General features: G+C 34.4%; 1 protein-coding gene across 1 annotated transcript in view; it reads right to left on the bottom strand.

Annotated features, from left to right (window-relative positions):
- Positions 1–21153, bottom strand: part of spri (Src homology 2 domain-containing protein sprint) — a 178987-nt gene that overhangs the window by 145060 nt on the left and 12774 nt on the right. Inside the window, exons 2-3 of the mRNA XM_085198827.1 lie at positions 19108–19184; positions 7998–8068 (exon numbers count right to left, since the gene is read on the bottom strand). Coding sequence (XP_085054953.1) covers positions 7998–8068; positions 19108–19176 — 140 coding nt within the window. The 5' untranslated portion in view covers positions 19177–19184. The remainder of the gene's footprint in view (positions 1–7997; positions 8069–19107; positions 19185–21153) is intronic.

The raw sequence follows: 21153 nt of genomic DNA, 5'->3' as shown, positions 1-21153 counted from the left end.
TAGCATTAGCATAAAATATTTGAGTGTATGCTGCACTCAGTAAATTGAAACCAAAGTTTGGTCGCCCATAATACCCTCTAAGTTACGCGTACTTCAATATAGGGCTGAATTATTTATAACTCGTTCATAGCTCGAAAAATATTCTCTACCAGGAAAATTGGCATACATTTTCTGTTATAATTTTATTTGGTAAATCAATTAATTAAATACCTGAAACTTCGCGATACAAGTACTATAAAAATAAAAAAATGGTTTTTAAGTGAACGCCGATTCATAAATCTTCGTTCAAAAAAATTTAAGCGCAATTTTAACATTTTAAATTGAAGCACGGCATTGAGTTGAAAATGGGGTACGGAGTGTTTCTTCACTAAGACCCTTCTGATTACCCTGCTATAAGAGGGATACAGGATGAAGCTAAAAAAAAGTATACTTCTTTCATAATTATTTTTGAAATAATACTTTCATAAACTTAAATGTTTCGGTACAGGCACTTAAAAGAGGCTGTTACGAAAGCTCATAAACAATTTTTAGACGCATCTGTGTCTTACAAAATGAAGGGAAACAAATACCATACTTCATGAAGAGGGTTGCCTCTGAGTACGGATTACACTGGCATTTACTTAAGTATAACATACCGCGGAATTTTCCCCATAGCAATGGATCTCTAAGTTTACAAACGAGTAGTAAGGATAAACATTTTTATTTCGAACTTATTTTTGTGTATTTATTTTTGTTCTTTACAACTGTTACAGGCATTTCAATTTGATTTACTTGTCTATAGGAATTAATAGCTACGACTTTTTTTAATATAATTTATGTTTAATTTTTTCATATTATTAAAAATTAAAGGAACAATTATTAGATATAAATATTATAAGGAATATATAAAACTAGTATTTTGTGGAAAAAATTAAGGAACGTATTAATTAAATTCCATATTAATATAAAAGTAATATATTAAGCTTATTTTCAAATAGCTCGATCTTGAATTATTGTTGTTTGTTGCTCGAGTGTTTAAATCTAAAAAAATAAATATTTAAAACAAAATCTCGCGTATAGTTTTAAGGACCCAAAGTGAAACTTGGCATAGTCAGACATCCAGAGTTAGATAGCAAGTAAGGCAGTTTACAAATGGACGCGAAGACTTACGTTATTGTTATTGTTCTGTTGCCTTTGCCTTTTATAATAGCTGGCAGCTTTACATGGTTCGGTAACACAATATCAACTGATCATTATGATTTTATTCATAGAATGTAATATTTCACCCACATATAGTGACTATATTTATATGAAAAATATATGTATTTATATTTTCATTTCTTCGATGCGATTCTTCGCGGCGTTGAATTGCGCCACCCTGCTTTGTGAGCTTTCCGACAGCGTGAAGCTTTCCCATGAGATATTTTTTAAATGTAACGTATTTCCTTTGATTCCTTTTATCCTTCTGACTTATTTTTAATATTATCATGAGGACAATAAGAACAGCATTAAAGCAAAATATATAACAGTAATAATATTATAACTTATAATGTTATAATATTATAGTTATAATATTATAATATAGAACAGTTAGTTATATAATATATGAGGCCGGGTTATATGAGGCCGTCTTGGCGCAGGGGCACGAGGGTGTGTCTACCCATCCTTACACGCAACGCATCTAGAAATTCGACGAAAGGTGGGGAACGGAGTGTCTTAACACTAGGTTCCCTTTGCCTACCCCGCAGTGTGAAGCTGTTTATGTAATTTCACAAAATACATATACGTAAAATATATATAAATAACACCATATCTCATACAAACGCATAGCAAAATATTTCACCAAAACGTATGAAACAAAATGATGACTTTTGGATGTCATTTGCAACACATTTTTGCCGTAGACTTTGATGACGCCATTACGCAGGGTAAACGGTCTGGTCGTTGTCCATTCGATGGCGTCGTTCGATTTAATTTAGCGCAGCCGGCGGTTACCCTAGCCCGGTTAATTTGGAAATGATTATTGCCTACACTCTCCCCTAGAGAGCAAAAAATCGAAACTGCAACGCCTCTTAATGCTTTCTTAATGAAAGGCCTGTATCTTTATCGTTTTTTCATTTATGTTATAGGAAACTCGTCTATCTTCCACATCTGCCCGTTGAGACTAGTGGCATGTGAGTGACGGAAATATATATATTTTTATATAATTATAATTCTAGAATAGATTATATATTGTCTAAATATTATTTAACTATGAAGCTAAAGAAAAATAAGGTTACAACAAGAAAAAGCATTCTCGTATTCTGCAATTTTCACTCTTTTTTGTTGATGCAGAATATTCCGCGAAACGGCTCTATGGGCGACCTCGTTTCCATTGAATTTTGAAGAATGCCTAAAAAAGGCTGAGTCTTTAAACTTAAAAGCAGGTTTAAGCATAAAATAAAAATATATAAAAGAATAACTTAAACGAGTGTTTAGTTCTTTTTAGTTGAAAGTGCACGCAACTGTAAAATAAATAGGCGAGTGAGGAAAATATGAAAAATTTACTCAAAATACCTTACCCTATTGTAAATAAAGCAATTCAATGTTGTTTTAGTCGATTTTTCTAAAAGCTAACATGTGTTTTAGGTTTTATTTTTTAGGTTTTGGTTTATTTTTGAAAGTAAAAAGGTGGACGTGTCGGCTTTGAACAGGAGCGCCATCGATTCCCTGAAAGCCCATTCGGTATAAACATTGTAAACAAAGCCAAACGATATTCGAATATGTGCTCGTATGTACTTACGCGCAGTACATATCGACTCGTAAGCATTGTTTGTGGAGTTCACTCGCAATCACTCAAAAGTTCTGCATTTAGTGATGACATTTATAATACTATTTTTTATAGCATTCTTAAAGTAATAAAATTATTTATTTTATAATATTTTTAGAATTTGTAGTTCAAAATTAGATATTGGAATAGATTTACAGGTTCGATATTTGATCAATATTTTGTATGGATTTATAAATGTAATCATCGCTAAAGCGAGAATTAAAAAGAAAAAAAAATACACCAATATATAAAAACACACGAAATAAAAAAAAAATCATATTTTTATTTGACAAACCAAAATATTTCTTTCATACATTAAACCTATTAATAATCTACTACCCTAATAATTAACTAAGAAATTAAATATATCGATACCAAAACGATTCACTCGTAGTTATCGATAACGCCCCATCCCGTTTTCAACCGAGTACCTACAGAGAGAGGGGGTGGTTTTAAGAACTAAAAGCACAGCGTACCTCGACTACCTAGGCGGTATATACGGGGCACAGAACCACAAAAGGCCTCAGCTACAATGTAGGCACAACACAATAGAGAACCAGCATTGTTGCTCGCTTTTAATAACGAAAGAATATGATGAAAAAAAATAGATTCATGTTCTGCTATTGAAAATACTCGTACATACAATTTTCATATCTAAATAGAATTTACTTTAGTTTTTTTAATTGTTCTAAATGAATTTCATTGTAATTGTATCGTTTTTTTTTAAATTATTATAAACATATTTTCTATATTTCTTTTGTAATTATTAAAATGTTTATTTTATATGTTATATTTATTTAAGAGGCCATCGAAGCAACACACATGTGTGTAAACTCGGTGGTGTGGGTTTGATTTGGACCTCTTTTTGACATGCATTCTCCTATTGTGTAATATAATTTCTTTGTTACAGTACAATCTCCTTCGTGTGTTCTCCATACAACGTGACATTGGCGAAGTGATTAGTGCTCAACTGGCACGCTCGAAACGCCATAAATTAAGAACTGAACTGAACTGAACTGTTGGTTTGATCTCCACTGGGAGAATGAATTATTCTAAAATAGAAGAATCTTGACACTAAATTCTCTATCTGCACTACGGCATACAATGTGGAGGTTTATTGTAGATAAAGGTCTAAGTCAGATAACGGCTAGTTTATAGAATAATTTGATATTATAATTTGCGCAATAGATTACATTTTTTTAATAATAATATTTTTTATATTATAAGTTACAGCATATAAGTAAAATAATACCTTTGTAAGCGATTTAATACTTTGAACAGATCTCAAATGGCACCCACACTAATAATATGTCTGCGTCTAATAGCTCGATATATAATCCTAGACGATTTCATTCCAACGACAATTCATTTCTTCGTCCATTCATAACATAATACCAATTAATTCCAGAAAGGCAATATTATTATAAGAGAAAAATAGCAGACAAGGCTGAAAAATATTTTAAGAAAAATAACTTAGCTTTTGTATAGCAGCAGTTAAAAAAGGACCTGTTTTAAATATATTTTAAAAAAGGAGTTTGAAAATAGGTTTTTTTTTATTTTTTGTAAGTTAAAATCAAGCTGTAGAATGCTGAAATACAAATATATTAGGTACACACTAACCTAAAAGCTTAGCACAGAAAAAAATAAATGATACATTTCACAAGTAACACAAAAAATCTCGTTAAACCAACTCTTGCTGACGGCGCTTACTCGGTACTTTTAATTTATCATTTCCACACGAAATCCCCAAAACTTCCATATCAGAGGGTCGGGAGACCTTTCCGAGTGTCTTTTGGGAAATTCACGCTAAAGTTACGCTTTAAATATTTTAATAAACTCGTATTAAAGCCGTAAAAAACACTTTGCGTACCCGTTTTTTACTCGCGACACCCTACTGAGGATTTTACCGCAAATTTTGAGTACAAGCCTGGGATGTACTCGATGTGGGGTGCAATGCTTTATATAGGGTGTATTTCATTATTCATAATGCTTTGTTCTGAACTTTGGGCTCCTGTTTTGGACGTGTTCTGTTGTTTTTGACGGGACCAGTTTGACTACACTTGTATGTGGAAAAGTTGGAGTGAATGAGTTTTCCAAGACAAAGCTTTAAAGGTTATTGTTTTACTGCTGATGAAATTGAATCTTATTTTTGACTGTCTTTAGATTTTTAATTCTCAAAAATGACTATATGATTCTAGTAAATTATAAAAGGAAGATTAAAACATTAAATAGTTCACTCTCTCGAGTGAGAATCGAATCTACAGCCTGTCGCGTTCACAGTCACACATTTGTGCGCCACGACTGGCATCAATTACTGGCCTAAATAATTCAATAATAAAATATAATATTTTCCTATATATATTAATAACTTAATAGCAACTATCAAACGAATAAAATTTAACCATATGATCTCAATCTTTCTGCCATCCGTACCCAATTGCGGGAACAGTTAAATAAAGACGAAATGGAAGAAGAAATACAGATAACCCACTCCATATAAAATTTAAATACGTAAATCCATAGCAAGAATCATACAGGCGTATATTCCAGGGTAGACTTTACTTTACCTTTGCGTTATTCGTTTATGATAATTCACATCGGTCGCATAATGCGATGGTGTGTTGAGACGATTCACCCAGATTTTTATTTGAAAATCTCCGTTTCCTCCTTTTCGGGTGAATTTTATGTAAGACAGACGTATAAAGTCAGTTTTACTGTAAGCCACCATATTGTTTTAGCACATCTGCATTCAAATGGTATTATTGTCCCCACGACTTTGTAGAGAAAATATTTGGTATATATTATATTCTTGTCTGGTGAATATTGGATGTGCTCCTCATCCTCGCTTATGAGTGACATCTTGTAAAATTTGTAATATAATTATGATACAATACAATATTGGGTTAAGGAAGCTGGTTAAGTTCGGCCTTCGGCTTTGAAAACGGACTAAAAGTCGATTTTTTTTAACTTCGCATTGTATAGACATGTAGCAGAGTAAGTAGTGGGAACCTAGAGTTAAGACTTCCGGTATCCCGCCACACTTATTGCCCCGGTAGTAGAGCAAAGAAATTAAATATAAATGAAATTATAAAATAATAATTCATTGTTCCAAGTGGGAATCGAATCCACAACCGTCGCGTTACAGTCACACGCTTAAGCTCCTGTCCAACGGCAGTAGATCAGCTCAGATTTTTCCTTCTTACATATATATATGTATCAAATACCAACGTCATATCCAAATAAATAATATTAAAATTCAGAATTAGCAGTTCTAAAACATGCAAATCAGAAACGTCTATTGCGTAAAAGCTCTAAACAAGGTACTATTGGCAACGGCACGGACAGTGCTTGTCGATTTTATAACCGGCGGCTATGATTTGTGCGGCGGACGCTTTTCATACAATACTATTGATTCATGTCGGTATTCACAAGGTCTAACTGATGTTTTAATACAATGAAATGAGGTAACTCTTCAGTTGTGGTTATCGATCCTGGTCTTTGTTAAATTGTTATTTAGTTATTTAGTGAATTATTATGTAAATGCTATTTTAATATTTTTAAACTTTGTAATAGCTTTTTAAAATAATAACTTAATTATACTATGATCTCACCCGCTACTTGTAACTCATACACTTCCACTGGTTGGCTGGAAGAGATCTCTTATAGAGATAAGTCCACCTTTGTCAACTAAATGTGTTTTATTGTTTTCTTATGTATATTTTGTGCAATAAATAATATTATAGCTGTGTAAACAGCTCGATTTACCTTTAATTATTTAATTTTAACTAATATTAAGACTGTTTTTAATGTTTTTTTAGAATTAGCAATAAAATACTTGTAAAGCAAAGTTATATCTACAATTGAACAAAAATGTCATTTGTCCAGACCACGATTTATATTAAAAAAAAAACCAAAGAGAATGAAAATGTTAAAAGCAAAGGGAAACCTTACAAATTAGCAGGATAGGTAATAATTGAATAACCGTGCGGTACGGTGTCTGTGGTACTTCATAATCCCTGTGTCTGGACGAGGACAAAGGGTCATTTTTTTATTTCTTTTGGAAACCAAATATTCAATTTACTCGATTCTATTTGGTTTCATATGAAAAGCAACTCGCTTAGAAATCCATAGTAAATGTAGGTGCTATGGATTTCTAAATATCTATACCTACTTATAATAAAATTGTAACGGATCAGTGTATTTCAGAAACGGCTTAAACGATTGCAGCTTCCTTTAACATTTAGTATTTAGTATTTATTTTATTTCAGTCGGATTATAAATAAAAAGGCGATAATTGTTAAAAATGTTCGACAAAATTCCTATAAATAAATGTTTTATTGAATTGGCTGAAACTTTAATTCTCAATATCTGTATAAATATTGTTTTTAAAATTATATTATTATTAGAAAACGAAAGTAATGGAGATAAGTAAATCAATACTTATGTAGTTCAAGCGGTCGAAGTCGCAAAATAGCCGCTGGTTAATCAATATAACTGTAATTCAGTATCTATAGCTAAATAGTTCATTTAAATAAAGTTTCATCAAAAAGTTAAGTAAGTATTCAAACTTACGTATTATATATTTTATGGTTAAGACAACATAAAAACGCCCAAAGGGTGAACATATCAAAGGACTATAAAATCAAGAGTCGTTCAAAAACGCGTGTAATTCAATTAGTTATTCGTCGGTGCGCGTGCGCGTCGCTGTACCTACCATTTAATACTCTCGCTATTTAACTAATAACTTAATGAAATTTTATGTCGATATTATTTATATAAGTAATTGTATTTACGAATCTTATTATCCAATTGATATTTATAACATAAAAATATATTCGGTATTTTTTGTTCCAGTTCCACGCTATATCCTGCATGCAGGAACCCCAGTTTTAAGGCACTCCCATTTTCCCCAGATCTCTGGAGGCATTGTGTATTAAGTGGCGGAACTCAACGCTGTGCTGTTGCCGCAACCTAAGCAAAGAAATTAAAATAATAATATTTAATTTCCTTGAGTGGGAATTGAACCCACAACTTGTCGCGCTTACAATCGCGCGTTTGTGCCAATGTGCAATGTGCCATACTACTCTATAAATAAAATATTAAAAAATATAAAACTATAGTAGATATTTCTTTTTAAATTGAAATATTGAGAAATTCCCATTTCATTCGACAGACACTATCGCCGACTATTAAGTGAATAATAACTTACCTGGTAAGATTTTCGTCGTCGTAAATCTCACAGAGCATTTCTTCCAGATCCGTAGAAAGTGTGCTCAGCAACTGAAATGAAAGGAAGCATATGAAAATTTTCATTTATATGAAGAAAAACTAAATCTTTCTTGTGTGTCTGGTATGCAAAACGAGCTATTTGTGGACTAAAATTTTTTTATATAAATTCATTTTTGTTATGTTTTTTTCTGATAATATTTTTCATGACATTTTTTATTTTTATACTTAAACATTTTTTTACCAAACCCTAAAGATGATTACTTTTACCCAATCGCCATTATCGCATTCGAATTTCATCCATTTTCCTTAGTTTTGTCTTTTTTTAAAGTTCCATAGTAAATAATATTTCAACAGTAATTAAACTACCAGAGAGTGTGAAATGAAAATTTCACGGTAATTGTGCATAATCCCGACATTGAAGCGGGCGAGTTCGATTTTCTATTCACCCCCGAGCACATATTGGAATCGTACGGGAAATGAGTTAAACCTTGTTCACCATAGTCGCAGCTTTAGCTATTTGCACTTTACACATGGATAAGGCGGTAGTGGAACAACAACCTTAACTTATAAGTAAGCTGCTACTTACTATAGCTTCGAAGCTATACGGATATTATAAGAGGACAAATATATGAAAATGTTTATATTTAAAATTGACTTCATAACACCAAATTTGAATCAACTTTTCAATAAATTTTTGTCCTTGAAAAACTAAATTTTTTTTTTTAATAACCTTTACCAATAAACCAATGATTTCTAGGAAAGTACAAATTTACCAGAATAATTAAAATTACTATATTTGCCATATAGTTCGTCATTAGAACACACCGTGTGTATCAGAGTAAGTTATTTGCTTAGTTCGCAGACAGGGCCGGGGCAGAGCGTGTAAAAAGTTTTTCAAATAAAAATCTCTAAGCCGCACGGGGCACGGCCCATCAACGCCCCACCAGTTATTCCTTTACCCTTTGTGCGACATGGCGTGTACGATGAATTACCATCATTTTTCTAATTTAATATGTGTTGAATTACACGAAATCTTGAAATATCTATACTCTGTACTTATATATATGGTGTAGGTTCAAAGACGCCGTTAATTCGTTTATTTTAATTTTCTTTACTACTTCTTATACAGTTAATAATAATTAATTACAGTCAATCTAGAAGAATATTGTATTATTGTTTTATATGCATAAATAATAAAAAAATCAAATTTATAAATAGATACGTATACGTTATATATTATGGCTTTCAATTTTAAGAACCATAGTGAAGATTGTCAGGAATCCGTCGTGGCGCAGCGGCACAAAGGTGTGACTGTAACGTCACGTAATAGTAAAATATTTAATTACGTTTATATTTCCATTTCTTCGCTCTGGTGTCGAGGCAAAGTGCAGCGTTGAATTCTGCCACTCAACACGCAATGCCTCCAGAAATCGGCAGAAAGTGGGGAACTGAGTGTCCTAACACTAAGTTCCCTCTGTCTATCCTGCTGTGTGCGGGATACAGCGTGAAGTTAAAAAAAAAAAATCAGGAGCAAAATCCAATCCTATAACCATTCTTATCCGTAACCGACAGTGCCTAAATACACTAAGATATCATCAATTACTTAAAAATTCCTACTTTTCCTCATTTCTATTTTATCCCACGAGACAGTTATTTAATTATATTTACCATAAACATTTTATAAACTCATAAAGTACAAAACTAGAATGAGCTTCAAAATTCGCATAAAGCTAACGAGGCCCGTCTAATTGTTTGGAAGTGTCAGTAATATCGTCGGCGGGACCATAGCGTCGCTTAACTTATCATTTCTTTTCAACGTTTAATTCTATGAGACGATATTTTCTTTTGTATAGTATAAGCAAAATGTAGAGATGTCTTTGAAATATTCTTTTACTGTTTTTTACTTTTTAGTTTTAGTTTAATACATTTTTTTTTTAAAAAACAATTTTTAATTTAAAAATGTTTCAATTTATTGTTCTTAAAGCTAAATCCTAATTTAACCTTCTACATATTTTGTGGATAAATATATTCTAATTATTATAAGTAAGGCAATACAATGTTACTCATTTTGAATATGAATAAATAGAAAATACTATTAATTATTTTTTCTTTATAATGTTTACCCTAGGAAGAAAATTTAAGTCATCTTTTCATACAGAAAATAAACTAAGACTAACAATTTTGTCAATTGTTATTTGAAAAACGATTTTGTCTATTAAATCAACTTAATCAAACACTCGCAAAATACTAGCACAAATAAATAATTTCCACTAAAATCTCGTTAGTCTTTCAAAAAATTAGTATACACTGTGATATGCAAATTTCAACATTAAACTGCACGTCCCCCGGGCCTCGTCCGACACCCGCTCATTTATGAATAATGTCTTTCGTTACAGCCTCGACAAAGTGTCATTTCAGTATATTTATTTTTATACTTATATGTAGATACGCGGCTTTATATTGGTAATTTCGTAAAGTGGTTCTTATATAGGCAAATAAATTTTGCTGTTTAAAAAGTAAGTGATTGTTAAATTATAAATATATAACCTATAAATACTAATTATTTATTGCAAATAAAAATAACTATATTAAAGTAGATAAAACTGTTTTCGATTTTTAGAAGTTGAGTGCAAAGCTAGATCAATTCCGCCTTCAGAGGCAAGAAAGTACGTTTATAGAAATCTATTTTACAATGAAATAAAAGGATAAGAGACCAAACAATAAGTCTTAGGTTAATCAGTAGAATCAGTAAAACAAGTCCTAAGAAGTCCGCTAGTTTTCATAAAATATTTAACACGCTACACTTTTTCGTACTGCGTCTGTACAATTGTCGTTAAAAAATTATCCATTTTTTTTTCCATTGCGTCTTAAAATACACAATCAGGAATTTGTAAACTAAAAATGCCTATGACATCATTACACGATAACGGCAGACGATACATAAAGGTATTTAATATTTTTATTGATTTTGTAATAATTGTACCTATTCATTTTATGCTTATTTTATACAGGTAAATATATAAAAAAATAACTTACCAAAAAATTATTATTTACGAATGAAACCAAATTATATAGCAAGACACTAACATAAAATAAATGAAATATAACAAATAGACAAGAATTCACAAACGAGGTCTTCTTCAATAAAGTAAGATGAAACGTTGTCGCCTCGTCATTTCAACAAATAACAAATCACACCCTTTACTTAATGTTATTGGATGAAAGTTATTACTATCGTTTGTGCCGCGAATATATCTTAGTACTTCGGTATTATTGTCGAGTTATTTATTTTGCGATGAAATAAGAGAAATTTTAAAAATTTCAAAATATTACTTTTAAAAAATATCTCCGAGTTTACCTTACTTATTTGGCTATTTAGTCTATGTTTATTCAACTCCATATGAAGTAGCATTTAAAAAATATATCAAAATTATAAATATTTATTTTTACTGTACTTAAATATAACAAAAAGCTTAATAAAGTGTATCTATATTGAGGTATTTCAATCATAAAAAAATATGTAAGCTTTTCCACACGCTTTACTACAGTATACTGAGAGAGTGTATTTAAATCTAATATAGATAAGCTATTATTCACATCAACAATTGGACCTATATCCGAATGAATTATGATTTATAAGATGCATAAAGGAAAAAACTTCGTATAATAAAATAATTATAACATGCTAAGGTATTTTCACATCTAAAAATCTTATTAAAACTTGTTGAAAGTTAATTATTTTGCTCCTGACTGTGTTACGCAACAAAATGAGTTAAAACTCGAGACGGCCGGGCAGCCAGGGTTCAGGTGGGGAAGTCATAATTACATTCTGTCGAAGCGTGATTTTGATACTTTCTGGCATCAGAGCAATGTATGAACCAGACGCGTAAAATATAACTCAATTATAGAATATAATAGCAATGGGGATAACGCACTCTAATACTCAGGAAATATTTGTAGTATTGTAATTAATATTGAAAACTTATTTAATTTGAATATTTTTAGTCCAAAATTCATATATTTCATGAAAAGCGCCTTAGCAATTCAATAACGCAATTCATCAGGTATGCTTTCATCATTTATTGCTCTTGATAAACTATGAAGTAATAAAATAAAATATAATAAATCTTATATGAAAACAGTACGTATATAAGAATTTGTACTACATTAAGTATGTCCGTCCGTAATTCCGTACCTAATAAACGAAGACGTGAGTGAATTTAAAAAAAAATTTAAAACACCATTAAAAATTCAAACTTTTAAACGAGGCAACCTTCAAAGATACTCATAAATCCAATCACATCAAACTTTAAACTTAAAGGCATTTCGAAGAAGTTTCAAAATGATCATTAAAAGTTTGACTTACAATCATGAAAATTGTCCATTAGGTATGGGAGCAATTTTCTGAACAAACAGCCTGAGGGCCAGAGGTTTAATTAGCGCTATTCTATCATTGGGTCTCGTGATATGAAGTCACGTCGTTTAGGCAGTATTGTTTTGTCAAAATGTATTTCGGCGAAGTTATTGTCTGTTTACTTTATAAGCTTGTTTAGTTAATAACTAGAGGCCCCGGATTCGTCCGCTTTTGTTTATTGTATGGTTATCTATATACAGTTCTTACATTGAGGTAATAAATCATAATTATGCACTTATTTTGTTTGAAATGAACTAAAAATATAGATTTATAACTTTTGAAATACTTGTAAGTTTTAAATTTTTGAGATATTCTTCTATTATTTATTTATTATGGCGATATTTCTTTATTTTTTTATTGTTTAGCGGGACTATTATCCATTTATTCGAGTGGGAATCCCACCAATAACTCATTTAAAGTCCAGTGCCTCTGCGCTACTTTCACAAAATTTCTATCAATGTTTGGAGACACATACATAATAGCTAATGAAAAGGAATGCAACCCAGCACTTACAAAAAAATTGTTATTATTTTTTTACCTATTAATGTTATGGTTACTGATTTCTCTTTTTTATACAGGCTAATAAAATCATATCCGTGTGAACAACTATATTTTTCATCAAATTCCTTTGCATAGCTTCAAAATTCAAACGTCGTACAAATAAAATGGACGAGATTGAAAAGCGTAGGTGTGGTGCAGACCAATTTTCGCGAACACAAAGCGGTGGCAGGCATTTGTACAATATAACTTGCCAACGTTTCCTGAAACTTTTACGTATAATATTTATAGTCCAAATTTTTAAAAATTTCACCTTTAAATTTGTCGTTTCTTATTGTATATTTTAAAAAAGTCAAACATTCTCATTACTTAATGTAAATATTATATTACTTAATGTAAATAAACAATCGCTAGTGCCAACAACGTGATGTTTAATGAATGTATAAAGCCATCGTCGTCGGACTGGAATGCTATTCATAAATTCCATATTTATGAATGATAGATATTTGTTCTAAAACACTATATACCTAACTGTGTAATATGTACCGAAGAAAACAATGAAAGTAAAATATTCAACTACTATGTTTATACATTTTTAAATCAACAATAAAATCGCAGTCGTTTAAGCATAATTATTATCTTATAATTTGACATGACAACGTCTTATAAATTGATGAAAGCCGGCACGCACGAAAACGTACTGAAAACTCATTGTCACGTTCCGCCTGAAACTGAGCGCGCAAGCGAAAGGGAGGAACAAACGAAAGAGAGGCATGATCGGCCGAAGCGTTCGGCTTGTGACGCATCTATCCATTCATAGTTTGTAATTAATAGCATATTAACGTGTTATTAATTGGCATAATTTATCTAATACTGTTGAATACCTGATGTATAGAACACCTACCTAGTTGTCCAGAATGTCATCATGCTCATCATATGTTTTGCGGTGACATAAAAATCCATGGTCTGAAATATCGGACGTGAAACTCTAAGAGGCTTGGTGCTAAATGCAAAGCTTATTTATAAACAAAGCTTATTCGTAAAAATTCGAATGTTTAATAAATAATTCATTGTCTATTTGTATTTCTTGGTATTATTTAATACTAAACATCTTTTCCATATTTTAAAATGTCCATGCTGGTTAGTGCATTATTTTAAATAAATAAATATATAAAATTAAAAGCAAGATTCATATTATTATTTATAAAATTAAATTATTTTGCTTTGAACGTAACATAATTTTAAAAACTGTGCATATTTACTAGTTACACGTACAGCTAGTCAGTCAGTCGGCCTAGGTGCGTTAAGTGCCTAGACGACCACGCCACTGCGGATTGTCCTCGCAAAGCTCCCGATCCCGCCGTCCCTCCCAGCTGTGTGCTCTGTCAGACGCAGGGTCATCCCGCGAACTATCGCGGATGCTCCCGCGCGCCGCGCAGACGCACCCGGCGCGGAGGCAAAAACAGGGGGGCTAATCGCAAAATAGAGGAGCCGGCTCCTAAATACGTGCCCGCCCCCCAGCCTAAGGAGAACGCGTGGCTTAAACCCGCGCCACCTCCGGTAGTAGCCCGCGCTGCGGCGCCAGTGAAGCCGCCGACCGTCAAGGTCGGGGCTCCCAACTCCACCCCTGCGCCCTCACGCGCCGCCCTCTCTAATGGTAGCGATTTCGCACTAGTGCTAAATTTAGTTAGATCTCTTGACTTCAACGAAATCAAAATTTTCGCGAATAAATTAAGGAATACGAATAGTCCAGACGACCGCGCCCAAGCGATAATCGAGCATATCGATCTCCTGGAAGCCATCGCGGGCTCCATATCTAAATAACTTTTCCAATGGCGGTCATCAATAGATTCACTCCATTACCCGCTGACTCGCAACTCGCGCGTATTAAGCCAAGAGCCCTGTCTATAGCGACTTTTAACGCTAATGGTGTCAAACGTCAACGTGAGTCAGTGAGTGCCTTCGCTCACACTCACCAATTAGATATCTTTTGTATACAGGAGTCTTTTCTTAAGCCCGGGGTTCGCAGTCCCAGCATTGCGAACTACAGGTTTGTAAGGAATGATAGGGCCACCAAAGGCGGCGGCACTATGATTTATTACAAAAAGAATTTACACTGTATACCGCTCGACCCTCCGTCTCTTGAAGCCGCCGAGGCGTCGGTGTGCCAGGTATTCCTCACAGGCCATCAGCCATTGATTATTGCCTCCGTTTATCGTTCGGGAAATAGGCAACTATTAGAAAGCGACATTTTATCGCTACTTAGTATGGGTGACTCGGTCCTTCTGATCGGGGATCTCAATTGTAAACATAAAAATTGGAATTCGTCGATGACTCATACCGATGGTAGGAGACTCCTTGAATTCACTAGTAAATATAATGCTTTCGTTATTGGCCCGCCTTCACCCACCCGCCTTAGTGCCCACGGCACAGGCGAGGTTCTCGACATAGCGATTCTATCGAATGTAGGCTTATGTCAACACTCAATAGAAACAATTCCCGACCTCGATTCGGACCACCGTCCTGTCATTCTCAAATTAGGTGAGGTGCGCCCCTCAGGCCCACCCACTAAAACAGTAATCGACTGGAGGAAATTTGGAAAGCTCCTCCGTTCGAATGAATCCCCTTAAAGGAATTAATACCTGGCATCGCCGACTCCGCGGAGTTAGCAATAGACGCGGCGAATAAATTTACCGAATATATTCAAAACACAATCCAGAGCTGCTCGAAAGAGGTACCAAACCTACCCGAAGGTAGGTTTGAAATCTCACAAAAGCTCCGACGATTGATTAGACGCAGAAATAAAGCAATGAGACGACACGACGCATACCCGACTGACGATAATCGTGGGGAATTTAATAGATTAAAGAGGAGAGTTCGATTCGAGTTCGAACTTCTGCGCGGGGAGTCGTGGGATAAAAAGCTCGAGGGGCTCGCCCCATCGCACCAGGCATTCTGGGCGCTGTCGCGTGTTTTTAGAGTCGATTGTCTCTCGACTATGCCTCCTCTCATTAGGCCAGATTTATCAGTTGCCGCCGATGACACCGAAAAAGCGGAATGTCTCGCTGACAGTTTAGAGGCTCAATGTACTCCGAGTAGTCAGCCCTGCGACCCGAGCCACATTGCGCGCGTGGATTCCGCGGTCGCAGAATGGGCGCTGACGCCCCCGCAAGGGGAATCGCTCCGCCCGACCTCGGAAGACGAGGTCAAAGACATCATCAAAAATCTCAAAGATAGGAAGGCCCCGGGGCCCGATAAATTGTCTAATAGAACACTTAAGTCCCTTCCGGCTCAGTTCTTATCTCTATTGGTCATTATTTTTAATTCCCTTCTCATGTCGTGCACCTTCCCCGACGAGTGGAAGGAAGCCATTGTCATAGGTATACCGAAACCTAACAAGCCGCGGAATATGCCCTCTAGCTATAGACCTATCAGCCTTCTCAGCTGCTTAGGAAAAATTTATGAGAGAATCATTCTCATTAGACTCTCCGAGGTGGTAGAGGCCAAATCTCTGCTCATTAAAGAGCAATTCGGTTTCAGAAAGAAACATTCCGCCATCCACCAAGTCCATCGCGTGGTAGAGCACATAGCCCAATATAAAGTAAAAATTTCCTACCGCAGACATACTGCCGCCATTTTTCTCGACGTAGCGAAAGCCTTTGACAAGGTCTGGCATAACGGCTTAATTTTCAAGCTGCGGCGCTCTGGCTTGCCAGACTGTCTCGTGCGCATCCTGCAGGATTTTCTGTCAAATAGATACTTCCGCTATAAAGTAGAAGGAACTCTCTCCTCCCCCCGCCTCCTCCGCGCAGGCGTCCCCCAGGGTTCAACCCTCTCTCCTATGTTATACGCGCTGTACACAAGAGACATACCTCGTACCAGGGATGTACACTTGGCTATGTACGCCGATGATACCGCCCTATACACCTCTTCGCGTAACACACGCATAATAGCCGATCGACTTCAGAAAGCGGCCCGCGTACTTGGTGTGTGGTTCCGCCAATGGAGAATCGAGGTTAATCCAGAGAAGAGTAAAGCGATACTCTTCCCTCGCGCTCGTTCAGAGCAAATCTCTACCATCTATCTATTAGATAAAGCCATTCCCTGGGAAAAAGAGGTCAAATATCTAGGTGTCACATTAGACTCTAAACTCTCCTTCAAACCCCACGTCACGAAAGCTTGCAACAAAGCTAAATTCATTCTTAATAGATTATACTATCTCATAAACAAGCGTAGTAAAATGTCACTTAGAAATAAGCTGACACTATACAAAACTTGTATAAGACCCGTCCTCTCTTATGCTTGTGTAGCGTTCGCGCACACTAAGCTAGATCCCATGCAAAAGGTACAAAATAAATTCTTACGTATCGCATCAGGTTGTCCCTGGTTCGTGCGTAACGTCGACCTACATAGAGACTTTGAACTGGAATCGATTTACGAGCATTGCAAACGTTTAGCGAAGCGCTACTTTGAGCGCGCAGGCTCGCACGCGAATCCCCTCATCGTTAATGCGTGTGATTACATCCCTAACGCACTCCCTAGACGTAGACGCCCGCGCAGCGTCCTTTTAGACTCCGATGACGCCATTACCATAGCGAATGCCCCGTATGTAGGTAGGAAACACACTACTCACACACGACACAAACACCGTCGTCGACGGAATCGACGACGAAGTCCAGCTTATTCAACGGCTCGATCGCGTCTCGGCGCGGTCGGGCCCAGCGGTTAGGGACCGTTAGCTCCCTTAGAGTAGTCTAATTTGTCCCCAGTCGCGACTTCATGTCGCAGCTGGTTTGCTTAGCATAGGTGAAATCCCAGTCCGCTCGACGGCCGCAAGCCGAGGTTCGAGTCCCGCAGGGGGCGCCCTTACAGTCGTCGACTTCCTCACAGGCAGCCACTTAGTGCTTGCATTTCTTCAGGGACAGAGTACCCTCTTCCCTACCCAACCGGTGTCGCTGTAAAAGCCAATAGGGCTAACAGCATTATCCACATGTTCGAAAAAAAAAAAAAAAAAAAAAAGTCAGTCAGTCGACGTGATTATGAAATGTTGGTACTCGTATATACTATATGCAGATTTGTGAATGTTTTGTAACTCGGATACATGCCAATTACAGAACTCGGCTAACACTTCCTTTTTACACTAACCATGTTTAATTTTCTGTAAACACTATCTTAAATCTTTTAAAGGTAATGTTATACCTCTCTAAAACTAATACGCAAATTAATTTTGACAATTTCTACTTAATACTGTATTTGGAATGAAATTCAATTAAAACTTAAGAAATGTGAGATGTTCAATTAAATATTTACTTAAAAAATAAATTATATTTAAGTAAATATTAGTTATCAAAGTTAGGACTAACGTTGACCACAAGGGATGTCCACGTTAACAAAGCAGGAAATGAATGTGTCAAAAGCATACTCAATTTCAAACCCTTCAATAGCCTGTGCTGTGAATCTATATATAATAGGTATTTGTTTATTTATAAAGTCGTCTATTATTTTAGATGATACGCCTGCAGTATTGTCCTACTTATAAGTTATATAATATATTTTTATTTGATCATAGTGTTAGTAAAGGCAACATTTGTTTTAAATGCAATGGAAGTTCCCATTTGTTCTTATAATTGTAGAGCAGACATAACATTCGGATAGCTTATCCACAATATCTATGTGTATAATAATAATTAATAGTAAGTATCTAATCTAATAGCCAAAGATCCCAGGGCCCCAAGATCTACGTCATTTTAGCAAAGAATAGAATAATAATCCTCAAAATTTTAGCGTTGCTAAAATAACGTAGGTCTGGGCGGTCAGTGTAAAAGATAAACTACACATAAAAAAATATATATATATAAAAATAACTTACAATTTTTTTCATAAAAATCTACGTCCATTATAATATTACCTTAGGTAAGAAAAAAAGTCCCTTTTTAACTCACATAGTGTGGAGAAAGTGCGAAGACAGAAAAATATGTAAAACGAAACCTATATTTTAATTATCGTTTAATAAATAAATATCTTGATTGTCTTCATAATAAATATGGAATTGTTTTGAAGCCAGCAAACCAGAAAATGTATGTGAAATTATGAGTATGAACTATTTTTAGCATTACCTGTACTCGGACATGTGATTTACATTTTAAAATTCTAAGATATCAAATAAACATAATATTACCTTCATATAGGAGCCGCCGCTGCTCTCCCCGCAGTGTCTCCGAATGTATCGCTGGCAGACATTTGACATTTTGTATTCTGAAATAAAAATATAACTTTAGTACGAACACGAAAAAGGTTCTAAGCAAAAATATAAAGTAAATAATTGTTGTATATAATAAAAATAGATTATAAATAAATCTGGTTACATTAATATGTTTCTATGTAGAAGTTTCATTTTATGTAAAAAGAGGTAATTAAATAAATATACTTGTATATAAGAACTCTATATTTTTTATACGAATGAAATCTTTTATTATTGTGATGATTCACAAACATTTTTTTTTTTATTTATAATATAAATACATATCATGTTCATAAGTGAATTGATATTATAAATAACTAGTGGACCCGGACGCGGCTACGCCTGCTTGAACTATAAGAATATTTATTAAATATTATATAATATATTTATTTTTATAAGGATGAATATCAAAATATAATTTCATTTTGGGTGACGTTTTCTTAAAATAACAAAGAAAACTTTCTTCTTTCTTTTGCAAACCGTCGCTTAGCAACGACGGTTGTTATTAACATTTTAGAAAACAAATTAGAAAGTATTTTAATTTATTAGTACATATTTGTAATGTAATGTTATATAGCCTATAGCACTTCTGAAGAATGCAGCTTTCATACAAAATAAAAACAAAGTAAATCGGACCAGTAGATCCAGAGATCTTAGCGTTCAAACAAACAAACAAATAAACTCTTCCGCTTTATTATATTAGTATAGATTAAGTTATAAATTAAATGTTTATAGAATTTTGAAGTGTCGCAAGACTCCATCTTATACAATTTATTGTATTTGACTTCGACAAATTGAATTCTCTTGCATCCGGAATGTGTAATCGAAAAAAAGGAAACAGAAACTTGAGCTCATAAAGCGGTAAATAAACAACTGGCATCTACCACAACAATGTAAAGCAAAGTAAATGTATACTTATATAAACCAGAGTATATTTGTAGAAACATTTATAATGTATCTTACAATATCTTATAAAATTTATAAAAAGAGGCCAGTAGTGGCGGAGGGACAAGCGTGCGATGGGTTATGGGTTCTATTCCCACTTGATTCTAAAATAAATTATTTAATATTTTCATTTTATGCCGAGGCATGGGTGGTGGCAAGGCGTGGTGTTGAGTTAGACTATATAAGCAAAACCTCCAGAATCCAGCGGAAAATGGGTACGGAGAGTCTTTACTAGATTCCCGTGTAAGGCTGCAAAAAAATATATAAATTATAACTATGTAAAACAAATATAAACATAATTTACATAAAACGTCCATTGAATTTAATAAATTTCGTTTCGCCAAGTCTAAAATTTATGAAACATTGCCTAAACTTGACGCGTCCCTCTCTGAAGCGTTTTAACAAATTGCCTTTTAGCTTCGCCGTTTAAGCGTCCTAGTTACAAGTACGCAATTTCCTGGCAACCAAAAATAAGTGTCATTTCGCAAAAAGGGTGGTCCGTGGTGACGTGGTGCCCGTGCGTGAGATATGATGACGAGATGGGTATATGGGTGGTGACGAGCCCCATTTGCATAGAGATTTTGTGAGATACCAGTGTTTGTATGATGTCACTTTGTACTTTCTTCAACTTCTGTTATTAATGTAGGTTTAACTTTTAATGTCGTTTATATTTATCAGCTTCTGCTATAAAAAAACAGCTTCAACCTGTATCTGGTTCCACACACAGAAGGGTAGAGAGAGAACGTTCCATACGTTCCTGCCATAGCACCTGCCTACCAGAGGGAACCTAGTGTTAACAGTTTCCGCCGAATTTTTCGAGGCATTGCAGAGGTAACGCCAGGCCTTTGTACCAGGGCCAAGAAATAAAAAAAAAAAAAAAAAAATAATTCATTCTCCCGAATGGGGATCGAACCCACAACCTTGAACGAAGAGTCATATGCCACGACGGTAATATCAAAAATATAATTGGTTCATATATTTATTATCTGATGTTGAACTGACTCATAGCATAACTATCCATGAATAATCGTCCAATGC

The sequence above is a fragment of the Heliconius melpomene genome, chromosome 16 (genome assembly GCF_056956725.1).
Source record: "Heliconius melpomene rosina isolate 202511_hmr_F chromosome 16, ASM5695672v1, whole genome shotgun sequence".
NCBI classification, from domain to species: domain Eukaryota; kingdom Metazoa; phylum Arthropoda; class Insecta; order Lepidoptera; family Nymphalidae; genus Heliconius; species Heliconius melpomene.
The sequence above is the reverse complement of the archived record's forward strand: the minus strand, read 5'-3'. Positions and strand labels throughout refer to the sequence as shown.